This window comes from Anopheles nili, chromosome 2 (genome assembly GCF_943737925.1).
Source record: "Anopheles nili chromosome 2, idAnoNiliSN_F5_01, whole genome shotgun sequence".
Lineage (NCBI taxonomy): Eukaryota > Metazoa > Arthropoda > Insecta > Diptera > Culicidae > Anopheles > Anopheles nili.
Window position 1 is genome coordinate 31626062 of NC_071291.1, and position 19180 is coordinate 31645241.

Consider the following 19180-nt stretch of genomic DNA (forward strand, 5'->3'; position numbering starts at 1 on the left):
GGGATATCGGGCAATATTGATTGAGTTTCTCGTGCGGAAAAGTGTTTTACTTCCCATATCAAAAATCTAACTTCAAACCTACCAAGAAAAGAGGTGACTCGAAGCGGAAACTAGAGAGATCCCATGTCCGGTCTGACAGCTGAGTGATGAAGGAACCGATCGGTGAAATAGATTGAAGATGGGAGAAAATGGATTTATTTTCCACCACCAGCCAGCCACTAGCCATTGCGTGCCTAATGTCCCTCGTCCCCGGAGGCCGTCGTTCCATCTAGCGATTAGATGGACGATTCGATCGCCTGGTAATGGTAATGGCCGCCTGGTAATGGTATGGAAACTCATTTTTCATGCGGCAAACAATGCCCGGCGGCACCCCAAAGACCAACACACCACCATTAGGACGGGGGCCGACGAAGGTGTCCGGCGATGGTTATCGTACATTTTCCCCATTTTCAAAACAGTACCTCCCCCCGGTTTGCTTAAAAGCTTCCCACCGAGAACACCGAACGGAGCTGGGATGTAACTATAAAAGGGACGATATATATATTTTTTTGTTTGAAATAGTTGATTATGACACTTTTACAAGTGCAGCAATAAATAACGGCACGCACCAGAAGGAAACAACCGGCAAAATGGTATCGTGTACTGGCGCAAATGGGCGTCCCATTTTCTGCCCATCCCTGGTATTCCTTGCGAGCGAGCGTGATGGTGACGCTACAACACACGCCGACAATGTCTCTCGTGACGACGCTGATGATCGGTGATGATGCTGATGATGAGTTGTTGATTGCACGGGACGCATGCCGGCTACTGATGAGTAATGGCGGCGTGTTGTGCAGTGCGTGCGGCAAAAATGAGCAAACATTGACAAGCTGAACGTTCAACGCCACGCCAACCAAGCGCCCAGCCGCTCAGAGCATTGTGGTCAACACGCTGGCGTACTCGGGGTTGCGAAGACGTCCAAAGCCTGCCCGCGTCTGTCGGGTGAGGCGTCTACACCACGAGCATGACGAGCTGATGAGAAAGGATCTTGTGCTACGGATCACCCTCGCGGCAGGAATCAATAATCAGCAGGCCCGGGGCATTGTTCCCCCGAGAGAATCCTTTTTCTCGTAAAGCACCACTCGACGAGCGGGCGCACGGGCGACTAGCGGTGGCATTATTAATGTCCTGCGAGCCACGGCCAGACCGAGTGACTGGCAGAAGAAAAGCGACCGGTTGGCGTGATAGGGCCAGGACGCTGGCAAGGATCCACTCCAAGTGGGAGGCCCATACATTACGCATCGCCCAACATTCGTATCCTGGCCTTACGATCCATTACGAGGACTCCGGACTGGGGGCCCATGCATCGCTTCTAACGAACACACTTTTGCTCTCCCATCGAAGGCCACTCTTGGCCGAGGGTTCGCTCTTCTCTGGCCTACGAGGTTAATTTTATGTTTTGCTCCTCTACCACCTCCGGAACACCCCCCCCCCCTCCCCCCATCAACGCCCTTAGGGCCGCCTTCAGCGGTCTGCCCAGTGTCTCGCCGTTCCTTCTGGACAATGCAGGCGACGCACAATATACCCAGGGACAAGGCCCATCCAACACGGCGGCGACAGCACCGGTGGACGCACTCTCCCGTCAACAATGGTCGGCATGGTCGTGAATAATGTATTATGCTGGATTATGCTCAACCGAAGAGCCTGCTGGAATGACGAAAACGATTGTTTGGGTGATTATTCAACATGGTCGGTGTGGTGGCGTTGCGACAAGCGTATGCTACCCTCGAGTATGCAGGCACGCTCTCTCTCACACGCTCGCGAACGCTCGCGCGCGCGCGCCCTCACTCGGACCGTATGAGGAAATTTATTTCTCAAGGGGAATATTTCCAACGCAGCGAGCTTTTCGGTGCTGCAGGCCAACTGCAGCGTGCCCTTCGGGAGTGTCCCGAGTTTCGCTAGCACCCGAAATCTGCAGCCCTTCGGCCGGCTCCGGGGGCGAAAGAAAGATGGAAAATTAGTTCGTTCGTTGCGTGCGCGTGTGACCTTCTCCGCCCGCCAGAGCTCGCGGCATGCATTATTCATGGCGTGCAATCGATGAAGATGATGATGGGGCGATGGAGCTGAGCAGCATGCCTCGAAGGGCTACGCCTCCGCAGAGAGGGCTTCCGAGAATTTGAGACATCGACATGTACAAGTCTTTTGAATTAACCAATTCATCAATCGGTCCTAATCAATGCTCCGCTGCGGATGATGCTCGCACGCATCTCGAGGGCGTTTAATCCGTTGTGTCGAAATCAATTCCCGGAGTGTGTTTGCGTTGCGAGTAAAAGAGGATTACGGAAATTGCTCCAATCGCGGGCCGGGTGCGCTGAGAGTGCTGAGGAATTTCTAAACGATAGCCTTTTGCGAGATTAAATCGGTGAAATTACGACGCACTCGGCCACGTTCGCTACCGAGCGGTGTAATTAATTTGTGCCGTACATGAGCGCATTAAATTGCGGTTAATCAGAGCGAGCGAGCGATGCGAGGGAAATAAAAAGGGGCACCACCATCGCTAGCCGTGCGCTGTTCGTTTGGGACGGGAAGCGGTCGTTAATAAATTATTATCACACTTCTGGGACTGGCGAGCTGCTTTCCGGGGTGTATCGGATTGTTGCGATTTTTATTTACGCCCACGGTACAGTCGACGCGTTGCCACGGCCCGTTTTCGCGAGGTGAACGCAAATAATAAAGCATTTAAAAGGCAATGAAATTTAAATGATTCGTCGCCCCCTACCGGGTGAGGGTTATCGAGAAGTGGGAGAGAAAATATGAATCTGATAAATCTACTTCCCTTTATCACCGTTACGGATTGTCCGCCAGCGTGAGCCCTGAGCCGGGTTGCCGACTGCTGACAACGGCGGATTGTTTGGCTCCTCAATTTTTTCGGCCCCCAATCACCGGGACCGGGAGAGGGATTTCGTAATTAATTGAAATTGAGGCACCGTAAAACGAGCCTCGTGGCACAAGAGCGAAGCAGAATAAAATTATCATAACTCAAAAGTATGAACAAAAAAAAACAGCCATGCAATGGGAGCCGGAAAAAAAAACAAACAAAAATCACTATCCTTAACCGCATTTCAATACACGTCCGGGACACGTTTGCCGGCCATCCTCGCTGACGATGTGACCGGGTGGGTGTCCTTGGGTGGAAAATTTCAATCCCAATATCTGGTGGCGCCATCAACAGTTTTCATTTCCTGCGCAGCAACAACAGGAATAATTCGCATACCCCGGGGGCATTTTTTTGTGATTGTCGCGATTGGCCAATTGTTGGCTGGTTGACTGTTGTGTGCCACAACACCCCGTCGACCCACGGCATCATTAATGAGAGGGGTGGATCGACGAAAAAAAAAACGAGGATTTATATTTATTTTACTGCGCTTTTCATTATCTTTTCACGCACGATTATTGAACCACACGCCCAGTAGAACGGATCAACCGAATTTAACATGCCAAATGGAGTATGTGCCTGGTCGGAATTCATCTTTTTTTTGTTCGACATTTATCTATCAAACGTTGTGATAAGTATTCCTATGCTACTTTGAGATGAAATTTCAGTTCATTCAGGCACCGTAATGGTTTGAAATTTGTTTCCGAGGCTCACCGATTTCAACCGTTTTCCATTCGCATCCGGAATGAAATGGTACCGCGCGCGCGATTATACGTTTGGTTGTTTGCAGTTCATTACCGAAACCCCAAAGCGGGTGACACTGATTGTGGCGTTATCATTTATTATTATTTCGCTCCCACCGTGTGCCTACCGCCTCACGGCTGCCCCCGTAGTGATATATTGGATTTTTTTTCTCTCCCTGCGGCTTTATTCCATTCGAAACGCCTGCATTGCTGGAAACGCTGCAACATTGTAGTCGATGAAGCCTGCATTAATGATCTCGTTTCCCGTTTCACGGCAAAATATTTCATTGATAGCAGCAGCAGCAGCAGCAGCAGCAGCAGGCGAAACGAAAAATGCTTCAACCGGAAAATGGATCCCAACGGGAGGCGCAAGAATTAACAATGTCGGCGCTAATGGACCGATCCATTGAACGGAGGTGCAGGTAAACGCAAAGACTTTTCACTTTGACGACAAAGATGTTTGCGTTGGCACGAATGGCAACTGTTGTCGGGCGGTGATGCTATCACACACAAAAAGCAAACTGCAAATCGTGCTTTTTTATAGCTTCAGCTGGTGAAAATTAAAAGAAATAAAAAGTTTTTTGGGGCGAGTATTTTTTCTTTCCCCAAGCTATTCCTCGCAACTCATACAACGCGGATTGCGATGATTTTCAATTATTTCCCTCTCATAAACAGGAAAAAAGTTTCCATCGCCCATCCGCCCACCCGGGCAGCACTGGGGAAGCGCTTTATTTACACTCAGGTTCACGCGTACGGAAAAGCGAAACGAAAATTCGATAGGGAAAACTTTGAGCCAAATCGAAAACTGTTTGCCCAACACGGCACGGGTAAGTTTTCTTTCGCCCCTTTTCGTACGGAGGCGGCACCGAATCCTTATCGTGCTGAAAATGAGCCCCGCTTATTGCAGTGTTGTTGAATTTAGGGGGCAAGGCCCGTTGCCCGGTAGGTAATGGGGTGGTATAATCAAATAGCATCCGCCATCGAACGGCAAAGACGACGGTGGCCATCGGACACGACGACGATGACTGGCAGAGGAGAGAGCGCGCCGTTCTTTGCGAACCATATTCTCTGTTTGATGGTCAATGGCCGGAAGTGGCCGGAAAATTCACACCATGATTAAAAAGCATTTTCCCTTTTTCCATCACGGACAGTGGTGTTTTCTTTGCCTCCAGCGGCAAGCATCCAGCCCGAAGCGCTCGCGTGGGGTGTGGCAGCCAGAGGCCAGTCACGCCGCCCAGCGAAAGGAAATCGAAGAAAACATATCCACAAACACATCTGTTTGTTTTCCACCGGCGGGCGGCTTCGAGCCGGCACACCACGAACCACCGCGGGTAGGATTCGAACTAGCTAAAAGAACGCCTTTCCATAGTTGATGGAAATAGTGGTATCGCCGGCAGGCGCGGCGCTGCGATTCGATCGGCAGCAAAGTTGGTCGTTAGAATGGATGAATTATGGTGCGATGATAGATGAAATCGGTCGTTTTCCTGCGGCTTCGCTGGAACGCAGGGACAGCCCCGGACTGACCACTGGGCGATTGATTTTATCCTCCGCCCGCCCGCTGGAATGGAATAAAATTCAGCGCAGAGTGATCCGAAACAGGCGGAGCACTTCGACCATCGAAGGCAAGGTTACAGTGGTGTCGTTTGCTTTTACGCAGCTGTTGAGCTCACACTCGATAACGGAGTTTATGGACCATATTCAGGCCCGGTCGCTCTGTATGCGAAGGATTCTTTCGAATTAATTTTCTGCACAGGCGAAGCAACGAAAAAAAAAAACGATTGCATTCTCTCCGTGCTCTATCGGGGATCGTAAATAAAAAAGCCTCTCCGGTCCCGGTACCTTGCTGCCTCCTGCTGGTCACTTCCGCTTTTTTTTTTGCACTCAGCAAACACTAAAGCAACTATCAATAAAGAAAATCGAGGTAAAATGAATGGTCACGACCACCGTCAGCAGGAGGTGAATGCTGGAACAGGATTTCCAGGAGTCCAGTGGACCAGGCGTATTGCTTTTTATGATCGAACGAGTTTCTATCAGCACGGTGGCGCAATATCTCCGTGCTGTTTATACGTGACCACGACGCTATTGGAAGCGATTATCGCGTGCCGGATCATTCTCGTGGCCGTCTGGTATTTGTTGGCCGAGATTAGATGATGTTCATCATTTTCGCATTCGCTGCTGTTGTTTCTTACGTGGATGGCATCAAATCGGAGCCCTCCATAACCGAATCCGTAAACCCGTACGAATCCATCCCACGGGACGCAATCTACTGTCCGTCGGGCTGGGATGGATTTGGCGGCATCATCGGTCAATAATGACCTCATCAAAAGCTGTTTGATGCGATTAAGTAGCGGACAAATATTTGCAGCATTTAAAACCTCAATCCAAAACACCGCATCCGCATCGAGCGGACCGTGTTCGGTTGGTCTCATTATGTGCTCGATGAGCGCCCGAATTCAATTTCGGTTTGTTATTCTAGAACCACTCTCTGGCGGGCACCACACCACCTCGGGGCGCATCGGAAAAGCCAAACAACGGACCCCTTGGGTTTTCACCCGACTGCTTCCATGGTACCCCGCGCGACTCTCACCGCAGTCGCGATGGAAAAGGTCACGGGAAGCGATTAGGCGTAGCCCTCCAGCCGACCGGCCCATTGCCCACCTTTTTCCGGAAGTACGCTCAGCCGCTGAAACCCAATGGATGCCGCAGGGCGATAATAGCCGAAACCGATATATGCAAATCGCGTTCGCTTTTACCCAGCGAATCGCGGGCTGCTCCGGGGTGCCCTTTCGTTCGACCCTTTCCACGAAACGCCACGTGCTCGAAAAAGGGCGAGGCGCAGCCAGGCGGTGGCGTTGTCCGCGGCGTGTTATCGTTATCGGCAATTGACTGCACGGAGCTGCCCTGCCAAGCCGCAAGGTCCGGCACACCCCGTTACCATCTGCACACGAATGATCTCATTAAATCAAACGAAATGCAGCAACGGCTCCGCTGCAGTAGCCCTCTTTCGGAAGGGGCATTTCGGTGCGATTCGGATAGCGTTTGAAATTTATTTCGAATATCCCCCGGGTCCGGGTCGTTCCGCTCGTCTAACGCTGGGAGCCCCCGGTCTGCGTGCGCACCTGGTGAAGGGCCATGTCAAGAAGGGACCGGGAAACGGTATTTTTGGGGCCATGGACATCAAAAGCTACGTTCGCTCGTGAGCCGCGGGCTGGAAAACAAATAAAAAGGCAAATTCCAGTTCCCGAACGCTCGCAATGAGCTTTGAAGCGGTTTTAGGGCCCGATTTCCAGGGAATGGTATGCGTTTGAATGGTGATATGTAATTGTACGCACTCGAGTGAGCTTTAATGATGTTAAATGAGTACGTTAAATGACCCTCAAAAATTTGAATCTTCTCAATGGGACCCATGAATGAGGGGGCTTAATGAAGAGAACAAATTTGAAGTTATGCAAAACGAAGCTTGAATAGAGCTAAAATTACGCTAGCTTGCTGGCTGAAGGGAGTTACGGCACGATTGTGGGTTGAAAGTAGAAATAAGATTCAACGAATAAATTTAAAAGAAAAAATACTTGTCAAAACAAGCGACTTGGCTCGGATTTAGAGGCGGTGATGTGTTTTGAATGAATAAAAGTACGGACAAAAAAATTATAGCACATTCAGGGGACTTTCCGGTGGCTTCAGTACGTTATACCGAATCATTCATCCTAAATTACAAAAAAAAATGTCAAATCGATCGCATTGATGGAAGTGCTATCAATATTCATTACACTTGATTACGTAGCTTACTGTATAATGCATCGGTTCACCTTTCGCCGATGATCTACGACCGGATGGAGCGAACAAGAGCCGCCATTAAAACCGGGAGGTGGCTGGGCACACTTACACGGCTACGTCGAGAATTAACCACGGTCGGGAGTTTAGAATTTTGGCGGTACCCTTCCGACTGACATCATGAGGCTTCCCTGCCAGCATTACCTAATAGTGGAAAATTGCTTTGAAGTATTTTCGGCGTACCAGCCCTACTCGACGGTTCAAACACTCCCCAAAAGTGGCTGCCGAACCGCGACGGTAGCTGGTTTCTGGAGGGGTTTCCAATTTTCCAACTGTCAGCCCGCGAACACGACGTGAACGCCAAACTTTGGCGCCGAACTTTTCAAATGCCTTTTTACTTAGAACACATACCCCCAGGGGCCGCCGACCGAAGTGGCGAAGAGTTTTCACCGTGAGCACGTACTCGAAGGGCCGATTTTTCTCTCGCTCCCGGGCAATAAATCCCAGCGCCGTGACGAGGGTTTTGGCTGATCAACAGTGACGATCATAACATGACAGGTAAGACACGGAAATTTGGCGCGAAAAATTAAAGCCATTACAGGCATTTCCATACGACACTAAAAGTGCTCAGCCACTTCCGCAAGGAGCTGTAGCGTCAAGAGCGCCAGTAACCGATATGCCGATACAACAACATCGCACCATTGCATCCGTTACATAAATCAATCTCTTCCCCCAGCCAGCGCCGGGGGGTTGATTTAAAATTTCTCCATACAATAGAACCCCCGGATCGGGCCGAGGAATAATTTCACCGGGGCTTGCCGGGCGCCAAACGCCCTCAGCAAGGCGCACAAGCAGTGCTTCTTCTGCGCTCGCTCCCGCCACTCGGAAATAATTTCCATTCAAGTGACTTTCATCGACGCCGAAAAATCTTTCATCAAACACCAACCTACGCCGGGGCACGGAAAAACTTTTACGACGTCTCTCGGCGCACGAGACGAGTTTGTGAATAAATTTAAATTTTCTTCCCTCCCGGGGCTTCAATTCTCCGATGGCATTTTCGGGATCACCAGCGAAAGTCCGTGCGATGCGAAAGGCTTTTGCCAACCGAAAGTGGTTCGCATGGAGAGGTTTTTCCATCCGAGCGCACGAGTGGTGGTATTGAACGGAAAAAAATAAGGAAAAGCCGTTCACGCGGCACGCGCTCCCTTACATAACCGGCAGCAGCAGCAGCAGCAGCCTCGCTCTAACGAATAAAAATGGGGGCGCCGAGCCGAGAGGGCCCGTGTCTGGGTTGCATTCACCCATTTTTTGTTGCCTCTTTTTGTTTCCCTCATCACCCAATAGCGTGCTCTCTAAATAATGCTCTCTAATATATTCCGATAGGCTGGCTGGTGATGAAAAAAGTTTCGCGATTACAAGGAAATGGCGCTGGCTAATGTTAATGCGGGAGACGTGCTCGACGAAGGAAAAACTACGTCGCGAAATACTGAACGGTTGAGATGAAACGTAATAAATTTCACTTTTTCCTTCAAACACATAAAACGGACGCTGTAAAAGCAGCCGTAATTCCACAAAGCCCTCGATGAGACTGCCGCGTACCGGTATGCGATTCTCGAATTGAATTTGGTTGGCTTTGCCCGAAAATCTCCACCCGCCAACGCCAATGGAGGAAAATTTGCAATATCAATAAAACAGTTGCGCCCGGATGGCCCGAAGGCCGTGCGCGATGCGGATTGATTGTTTTAAATTGTCCCGATAAAATTAGAATAACGATTATTCCGTGCATTCGCGGCGAGTGCAGTGATGCAACGGTGCAGATTGCCGATTGCACTGCAGATGCAGCTTGTCGAAAATGGCCACATGGCGGTCGAGCTAGCAGAAAAGCGGGCTACACGGGCAATCGCTTCACTTTCCGAACTGTAGCCCGCAGTTTGCCCTTTCCTGTTTGGTCCCGAAAAAGCCCGCAAACGATTGAAGTGGACAAGTGTTTATTATTTAGTTTACGATAATCGTCTGTATTTTGCAAGGTTCGCTCGCAGGCCCCTCGGCTTGCATGCATTCACTTTCGTCCCTGACTTGCGCCGAATGCATTTCGGATGCATTTTGCGGTGGGTTCTGTTTTGTCGGCATGGCTTGCCATAAATAGCCTGCGGGCCCGGTTTTCGCTGGACAGCCGACGTCTGCACCGATATGGGATGCATTTTCATGACATTCATCTTACCATGGTGGAAAAAAATGGATAGAAAATTCGCCATCTCATCGAACGGTTATTGTTATTTGTTTGCAGTTTTTATCGGTCAGGAAGTGCATCCGAAAACGCATCGGTGCAATCGAGAACAATCCCCATATTGTAACCGATCTGTTGCATCCTGGGAAATGGAAATGAACGGCTCTGTTGCACCCTGCATCGAGGTTAGAACGCTTTTTTTTCTATATAGTTTTGTAACACCAACGAGTTCAACAACTGTTGAATTATTTTAATCCAACTTTGAAGGATATTCAGCTAGCAAACGCGAATTTTAAATTCAGTTTGAGTATTGTATTATGTTTGGTAGACTGTAAGTAGTTTATTCAAAATGCACATACTTGCAGCCAGAATACCGTTGTAGAAGTAAGTAAATGAAATCATATCCTCGGAAAAAGGGATTAATATCAAATCAGCTCGTATAGGAGCACATATGCACACGTCCCTCATTTTTCACGCCTGAGATCGAAAAGAAAATCTCATCAAAGGTCAGCACGGTTTTCTCCCCCCGAAAACTGCTATCCAACATTAATGTTCAATCATCACGAAAACTGTCAGCAAATAGCATCCAGCGGGCGCTTGAGCTCCACCGGCAGGCGGTACGATTCACCGGCGTAATCCTTCCGTTCACCGCAGCAGCGCAGTTGTATGACAGGCTGGACGATAAGTTAGGAGAAAATCCCCCACATAATCCACTCAAAACCAAAGCATCCCTGTAGCCTCCAAAAATCGCCCGTTCGCCCCGGCCCGAGGGGATGTTCGGTTTATCCGTGCACCAATTCCAATTTCACGCCCAGCTGTGAACCGCACATGTATCGTCAAGCGTGTCCCGATCCGGCGTGGTTTGCCGCGGATGTGTCTCACTCCCCGGCAGGTTAATGTTGGCGTGGATCGAAAAATTGATCCTCAGCAATCGTATTTTAATTAATGTACTGCTGCCGTCTTTCGTGCCTTTCCACTGCCACATCCGGGGAATGGCAGCTGAGGCGGAATAGTTGCCCAACAAAACTTTGCGTGTAGTCAACGCCATGTATGCTGTTGTTCACTCTACGCCCTCAAGCATGGGAGATACTGACATTGGAATGAATAGCTTGACGAACAGAGCATACGGCTTTTATTGTGATGTCAGTTAAGGCAACAAGCGTCGCAAATGCGTATGCTTCGGTCTGGAGCGTCTGCTCGAGAATTTGAATGATAGAAGTGCTACATGATGGAAGGAGACAACGTATAGTATTGCTATTCAAACTACAAACTTAGACCTAAATGAAACAAGCATCTTTCGATAGAATCATATAGAAAATTGTCTAAATTGTACATAGCAACTGAAATATTCTATTGAGTCGTTCCCTTGCTGCTCGATTTTGACGCAACTGTAACGGACAAGCGTGCAGATATGTATTCATAAATTGCTACGACGTAAAACTGAATTGTCTAAAGCATTCTGTCATTTGCCTCGACGTTCAAAAATCGTTATAGTTGATTAGATGTTGGGTCATGAAAACCTATACACATTGTAGATCATGCGACATTTTAATTCAAAAGCGACTTGAAACATGAACGTTCTTGATGGAGGCTAACATGTGCCATAACTTACATAATTGAATGCACCTTTCATTGGAACATTAAATAGCACATGCAAAGCGCATCATAAATCATAGACACACGTGCACTGTATCTATATTTACTAATTCCCTCTCGTAGTCTTAAATTTTATCCTAACGACTACGCCAGGCATACCCCAGATAAAGTGGAAAGACCATTATGAACTGAAACACATCAATGAAACCACAAAATTACATCCTTCTGGTTGGCAAATGGGCGTTTCACACTACGGAATTTTACACTTTTCATACCTCGCAGCAAAAGCGCAAAAGGTTCATCAGCAATCGAATCGAGGGAAACCACCGGAATCGCATTAAAATCAATGGAGAAAAATGATTTACTTGCAAAACTTCAGCTCCAATAATGTCCCTCCGGCGGTCGGATGCCTTTTTTATGCCTTCGACGTATATGCTTCCCGGAGATAGTGGCACACCTGGCTGCTGCTGCTGCTCGATAGCTTCTCGGGTCGGCCGTTCGTTACCCTCCAAGGGGTTCAATATGTTAAAGGCTATGTAAAAAACTTGCCTGCACTCCGGAAGCATCCCGGAAAGAAAGATCGTCGGTGCGTTGGACACAGGACACGATTCGATTCGATTCGGTCGACCGCCGCCCGGGATATGGATGCCGTTCCCAACCTGCGCCGATCGGCATTCCAGGGGGCTGGGAAAGCTGGCCGATGCTCAATGACCGTATAATCGTACGGAGAGCAGCGCAAGGGCTGTGGTTTTTCATCGAACTTGCGGTCGGGTCTTCATCATCATCGAGTACGTCCCGTGGCGACCAAAAAGACCCCGTCGGATGGATCCTTTTCCCTCGCACCTGGGCGATATATACACCCACCTATCGCCCTAGCCAGCCACCAGGGAAAACACAACACTTTTCGAGCGGAGGTGCGACGAAAAATCGTTAAAAAAACCTACGCGAGCTGCATTAAAATTCGTACAAAGTGGACCGTGACTTCGGTAGCGATGGCTCAACGCTGTACGAGACGAAACGTCCGATCGATTTACCGGAGGGTTAAAAATTTTTGATTAAAATGTGCGGCTTTTCGAGCATGTTGGGCGGATGGTACGGTTATGCAACCAAAAAAAAACCCAACGACGAGCAAATGGGTGTGCAAAATTTCCGAAGTGCTTCGGATCATTCAATTTAATCCTCCCAGTAATCGACGGTCCTTGAGGGACGTCGAAAATTTAAGTACCGACGCACGGAACTGTATGGCGGGTGATCAATAGATATTAAGCGCACTTTTTCCAGTCCTCGTTACGGGCTTCCCGTGATCGGTTGACAACACCCTAGCCAACAGGAGCAAAATGCCGTCGCACACAAAACAAAACAAAAAAGAGTCAACCCCACCGGACGGGAGCTGTGCCGTTGTGTCTCGAGCCGGCCCGAGCGCTGCTGGTCCGCATCATCAATATTCATTCTAGCCCGGTCGGGTAGAAGAGAAACAGAATTTCTCTCCATTATGCTGTTAGCATTTGTTAAAAGAAAACTGACAACATCGCTCGCTAAAGTGGATTCCCAGCCGGGAGACAACAGAAACACCAGTCGCTGTTGTGCCGACCCCGTGTGCCTGCGTAAGCCGAGTGAGTTTGATTTATGAACCCCGCTCGAATGATACCGTCTACATTAACGCCGATGAAGCGCGGCCGAGCAGCTCCGAACGCAAAAGGCAGCGAAGGAAAAAAGAAAGAACCCGTCTCGAGAACATTAGGCCGATTTCGTGACGTACCGGGTCTGTCGAAACAACACCGGAACGACTTCCCACAGTTCCGCTGAGCGGCCGAGTTGGATCCGCCAAGGAAGCGCAGTCATCGGTTAAGGTCCCCAGGAGCCTTCGCTCGGTGGCAGATTAATGAAGGTGCCACGCAAAAGGAGCAAACAAACATCCCAGTCATCCTAATCACTTTGCCCGGAAGGTTTCGTTCGCTTCCTTCGACTCATCCGTCGTCTCTCTGCGTCTCATCGTTAGTAACCCTCGAGAGAGAGCGAGGTTCCTCCCTGGGGCCTCAGAAATGGAGCCCGCGTTATCATTTACACCGAAGGCGCACGTGAATGATGGCGATAACGGACGAGAGGCACCATTCATCAATCGATCCGAATCATGTTTTATTACTTTTAATTTGAATTGGCCATCCAGCGCATCTCTTGGGCGATGGGTACGGAACGCTTCCATGGATCGCAGGTTGGCGTTCTCGATCGAAGTGCAAATGACCCTGCTCCGTACGAGCGCACTTGCTTTTTGCACCGTACACCGGAACAGCACCGGGGAACGATGCAACTCTGGACTCTGGCTGAAAGGCTCAATAAATATGAGCAGTGTTGTTACAGAGCACGGCACAACACGCTCATTGTGTGCGGACGACAATGCCGGCAAAGGGCCGGAAATCATCGAGCATTAGCGAGTGCTCGGGGCGCGCTGTTGAATGGGTTTTTCATTCCCAAAGAGAGAGAGAGAGAGTTTTTTTATTCATATTTTTCCCCACTTTCACAATGCTACAATGCATGTTTGTGAGAAGCATTCAGAAGCAGTGTGGCATATGCAGGCGACGCTACAGCGGTCCAAAAAAAAACCTATCGAACAGAGGCGAGCATTTGTGAGATGAAAAATAAATATTATACAACAAAAATTTCTCGTTTGTAGATTAATGTTTCGATGAATTGCGGCACAGCTTTGTGAGGGTTTTCGAATGCGAGCGAGCGAGCGCGCGTGTCTGTTTGCGTTTCACGCGCCCTTGTCTGTATGGAATCATTTTCCAAAGTTTAGACCGTTTTGGAGGCAAAATAAATAACAAAAAAAAATGCACCGATACGAGCGGCAGCCCAGTGAATAGACCCTCAACTGGGCTATGATAAATGTTCCAATCTGTCTGCGCCCTTGCCAAATTGCGCCCGTTTCGCGTTGGCCCTTCGCCCCACGCCAGTGAACCGTGAATGTCCTGCTGCATCGTAGCGAGGGCCGCGCGCACCACGATCGACCTTTTTTGCAGCGCCGGGCCAAAAATAAAATTAAACTATCACATCAAGCATGAAAGCGGGATCGATAGCGGCAAATAGGAGGGACAAAAAACCGAATTGAACAGCGAACATTTGTTACGGTCGTGTAGGGGATGCATTTCCCCAACAAAATGCCCGTGCCGACGATGAAGAAGTGAGCCGGATTGGCCGGCAAAGGTGGCACCCTTGCTCTTTCTCACATCACTCACTGCCTCTCCTGTTTAGCAGCGTCGGTTCGCGGAAAACGGCCGCCATTGAGATGACGTTCGAAACCTAGCGGAATGGCGTGAAAGTTAGCACCTGGCAACGGCCATAAGCGGTACAATTATTCAAATTTCTAGCCGCACCGCGTTGGTCCGGCTGCAGCGGCACACCGAACGGTTGAACGTGTTTTGTCAATGACGTGAGAAAACCCCCGGAAGACCTCCCGTGTCAGGCGTGTACAGTATCTTCCTACCAACGAGAGCCCACCGTGCGGCGCCTTCAATTGTCTGCGAGGCATCAATCAAGGTGGCAGCAAAGAACCGAGCCTTTACAATCTAACAGCGCTTAATGATCGCGCCTGTCCCGCATACTCATTGGTTGGGCTGTGCTGTGTGGGTGGGAAAATTATATTTGCATCAGGAAAAAGAAAATCGGCACATACCTTCGCCATTGGCTGCGGTTTGCAGCTCGAATGCAGTTCGACCAGGCGCTGCGCCCAGCGACGGCCATATGCTTCGGTGATGATGCGAAGGAAGCGCAGGATGTTGCGGCTGCAGCGTATGGTGCTGGTGGTGGTGATGGTGGTGGTGGTGATGATGCGACGGCAACCCCGGAAACGGATGGTGACCGAGCGGGTGGTACTGTTGTGACGTGTGCGAGGACTGCTGCTGTTGCAGTGCGGCGGCAGCGGCAGATAGTGACGACGACGTTGATGAACCAACACCAGGGCCCATTAAACGACCATTAGCAGTAGAGCCCAACATGCCTCTGCAAGGCACACTGAAACGAGAACGAACGAACCGGTAGGGCGGTTAGATTAAAAACTTTCGAAAGAATCTCAACAACACGCGCCGACCCTTCATACGGGGAAAAAATCCCCCACTGCGGCGCTGGTCTAAATCTACGCCTATACACACCCACACTCTACAAGCATCGCGTATTAGCACAGAGACCATTACCATTCGTCGTCGCTCATTGCGAGTCGAGCCGTTTCCGTCGAGCCGGAGGGCCGGAGAAGTCACACCATTTCCGCATGTTCTCGAAATTACTTTGCGCTCGGAAAAAGGGATCCGGCGTTTAATGGCAGGCGTGTTTCCTGGGACTTCGGACGATAATGCGCCCAGAAGTACGAAGACACGCTTTTTTTTTTGTTGCCTAAGCAACATCCGCCGCCCGGAGCCGCGTCTAAAGCTGCGAGTAAATATTTGATGTTGTATTTAAGCTGTTTGTATGCACGGCCCCATGACCAAGGCCGGAGGGATATGCGCCGGCGATGGGATTCTTTTCTTGACAATGAATTTATGTCTTCGAAAGTACAAACACCATCCCTTTCGGGCTAGCGAACGCGTTAGGAAACAAAGTTTTTCTTTCACGCGTGAACGTGAGTTTTTCACAATTTTTCCCATTTCCCTCTCAACCGGTCCGGGCTTCGGTGGGTGCTGGTTTTAGGCACGAAAAAGTGATCTTTACTGTTCGCTCTCCAGTGGGACGGTGGGTCGGTTGGCTTTAAAAGGGTTTAGAGCCCACCCGGCTCGTGGTCTCTTGCCGATTGCGGCGTCTAAGATGGGCGCAACCGCGACGAGATGGAGGTTCATTATGTTTTAGTATGATGAATATTGCACACGATAACGATCGCTTAAGGAAACGTAGCCAAATACATTCCCGCCGGCCGGGTTGGGTCTCCCGTTCCAAGGTGCCACTTTTTTCACTAGGCCCAAAGATGGACACGGGAACTTGTAGCTTCCGTTCGGGAGCGTGCTGGTGGTGGTGGTGTCGCTCGCCTTTAACACTCTAACTCACCTTAAAGCGGAAAAATGTTGTATTTGATACCGCTGCGGAATTGCTTGATGCTATACGTACGCGGCCGCCTCCGGGGGCAGTTTTAGCGTTCAATTAAAGTAATGGATCGCTTAACGAGCGGAACTGACCGACAAAAATGGGTGTGAAGGAATGCCATCCACACAGGGAGAGAGACACACGAAGCGAAACGAAAAACACGGGGGTACACGCGGACATTTGGCCCGGGTGGACATTCGTGACGGGCAGGAGGACCCCATCGCCGGCGTTCGCTTTGCAACAACCACTTAAAGTAATGCGGGACGCAATCGATCGCAAGGATCAGGACAGAAAACTTCGCGCAGAGATACGAGATACAAAAAGAAAAAGCGAAACCTCATTTAGAAAATTGATTGTGATGCGCACCATAATCGAAAGGGACGAAATAGGGCTGGCACAAGCGAGCTGAACTTTGTCCGTTGCTTTGATACGAAAATAATTTGACAAATTGCGATGCTTTTTTCTTTCTCCTCCCTCCGGCGGCCGAAGAGGGAAGTCCGCACGGGGTCCTGTCAATCTATTTCGTTATTGATTTTGTACTCATTTTCCATTGTGCTTAAAAAGCCAAAGCTAAAACTTCCCGGCTAAGTGGAGGGAGTCTCTCTCTCTTCCTTTGCCTGCCAGTGACATGCGTTTCGAAAAAGTAAAGCCATCCTTCAACACTGCTTTCCGCAGGACTTGGCAGGATGGCTTTTCTGCACGCCCTAGGGCGGTCGTCATATGCAGCCATCGTTGGTTGACTCCAGGGTACTGCCACAGGAAAACGCAAATGAATGGGATCCTTTCCTGGTCAATCGATAAGTAAGTCATTCACTGAGCTCAGGCGATCGAAAAGGAATCGAAATCGTGGATGAAACAGAGAAAACAACAAACCTCAACAAAGACGGCAATTAAGAAACGATGGAAAACACACAAACTGCGTAATAAATCATACAAAAAAATAGAAACCACCATCGTGCGCTTTGGCGCACAGGATGCACGCTCAAGCTGGGCATGTTTTGAGGTTTTGTTGGTTAACCTTCCATCGCGCGGTGGCCCAGAGCAAACCCAAAGCAATCATCAGCCCGAGATCGAGCGACGTCAAAACGGAAAATTGATTGCGAAACAGCTGGATGCAACGACAATTACGACCCCCGGCCGATGGAAATGACATAATGTGAACGTTAATGTGGCGTCGAAGGCGGATGTTGAAAGAAAAAAAAACTCGAGAAGAGGCAAAAAAAAGTTGAAACAAGCGCTATGGGAAAATGAGGTGCTGATTCGAAATGGATATAATTATTTTTAATGTTCATTCAGGACGAAAGATTTGCCCGTGGGCCGAACGGTGCCGAAGCCCCAGGCCGCACAATGCCTATTGGGTTGAACCCTCGGCCCGGCGAAGAGGAGGACGGAGATAGACCGGCGGCCAGCACCCCTCAAAGAAACGTCCGTCAATGGTCACGTGTGCCTTGGTTCCCACGATCAATCATTACCAGTTTCAATCGAACGAGCCGCGCGCGACTTTTGCGCGGTCCCGGCGAGAAGGGGTTTCCAACCAGAAACGCTGCCGCAGTTTCTTTCCGATTAGGGCCTAGGATTTTAATCACAACCCACAAAGAAACCGGCAGAAAGTCAAACAAACTGTTGCCAGTAATTTCCTGCAAGCGTCTTCACCCGTTTGCCAGGCGGGAAGCGGCGTTCGTTAGACTCGACATTCGCCCTCTAGGGCGTTGGTTCTGCCTACAGCCCTCGCTGCAAGTGGAAACACGAGGGCCGAGTGTGCCACCCGCCAGACGCACACGAGACGTCCCCGCCGGGCGCCGTTCTGTGCTTGGGCTTTGTGTTTGCGAACAGGGATTATAATGGAAATTCAAAGAAAAACCTCAACCACACACATACACATTCCACCCCACACACATCACACGGCTAGGAAATACCCGCAGCGACTTTGTCCGCTCGGGCAGGTTTAATTGGAGCGCTGGAGGAGCGAGAGCGACCACAGGGAAAAGCGAGTGTGGAGGAAAAACCAGTTTGCGTGCCCGTCTACCGGGTGAGTGGAAATATTTCAACCCCCAGACAGGCAGGCTTTCCCGATTGCAACCCCCACCCACCCAGCCCAAGTGGCCATGGTCAAGTGGCAGAGCAGATAAGCCCGTCAACGACGTGGGTGTGCTCCGTCGGTTGCGATGTTTGCGAATTATCTGCAATCATCATCTGGCCGTGGAGCGCACAGTTGCAGTTGGCGAGTAAGGCAAAAACAAAAAAAAATATGTATAAATAAAAGACAGCAACATAGGCAACGAAAAGAAAGCAAGAAAAAAACCGCCTCAGGATGCACACGGAGCGATGCAATCTTGGTTCGTTTCGCTTTCCACCCGACCGCTCTAGGATCGCGAGAGTCGCCGTCCACAATGCGAAAGGTTAAAAACAATGGGTGCAGGTTTTTTTTATGCTTTATCTGGTATTGTTTCGGTACGCGACACGGCAGATTAAGGGCCCCGAACCGGAGCGGATGCCGGTCCGATTTCCATCCTGATGCCGCGCCTGGATATGGTGGGGCTTATTTGGTTTCACAGGTTTCGTGATAATCTTCTAGTTTCAAAAGAAGGTCAACGCAATTAATTGCTCCGTAAATTGTCTGGCTGACACGGCGGTGGCCGGCGATAGATCTGTTACGGTTCAGCGTGGATGTCAAGAAGCATAGGGTGCTTTAAAAAGCCATAGCTTACTCCATAGCGGACGGCACGGGCTTCGTTTCAGGGGAAGGAAATCCGCGCCGAGGGCAGTGTGAAAGTAAATTTAATTAGCAAATTACAACACCAACGGCTCCGGAACGAAAATAAGAGCAACTAGTCCGGGGGTTTGCCGCTATCTGCGCCGCTGATG

General features: G+C 49.8%; 1 protein-coding gene across 1 annotated transcript in view; it reads right to left on the reverse strand.

The window, feature by feature from the left end:
* LOC128721508 (protein winged eye) overlaps positions 1 to 15252 on the reverse strand; it is a 57146-nt gene extending 41894 nt beyond the window's left edge. Inside the window, exon 1 of the mRNA XM_053815268.1 lies at positions 14922 to 15252. Within this exon, the coding sequence (XP_053671243.1) occupies positions 14922 to 15243 (322 nt within the window). The 5' untranslated portion in view covers positions 15244 to 15252. The remainder of the gene's footprint in view (positions 1 to 14921) is intronic.
* Positions 15253 to 19180: the final 3928 nt, after the last annotated feature.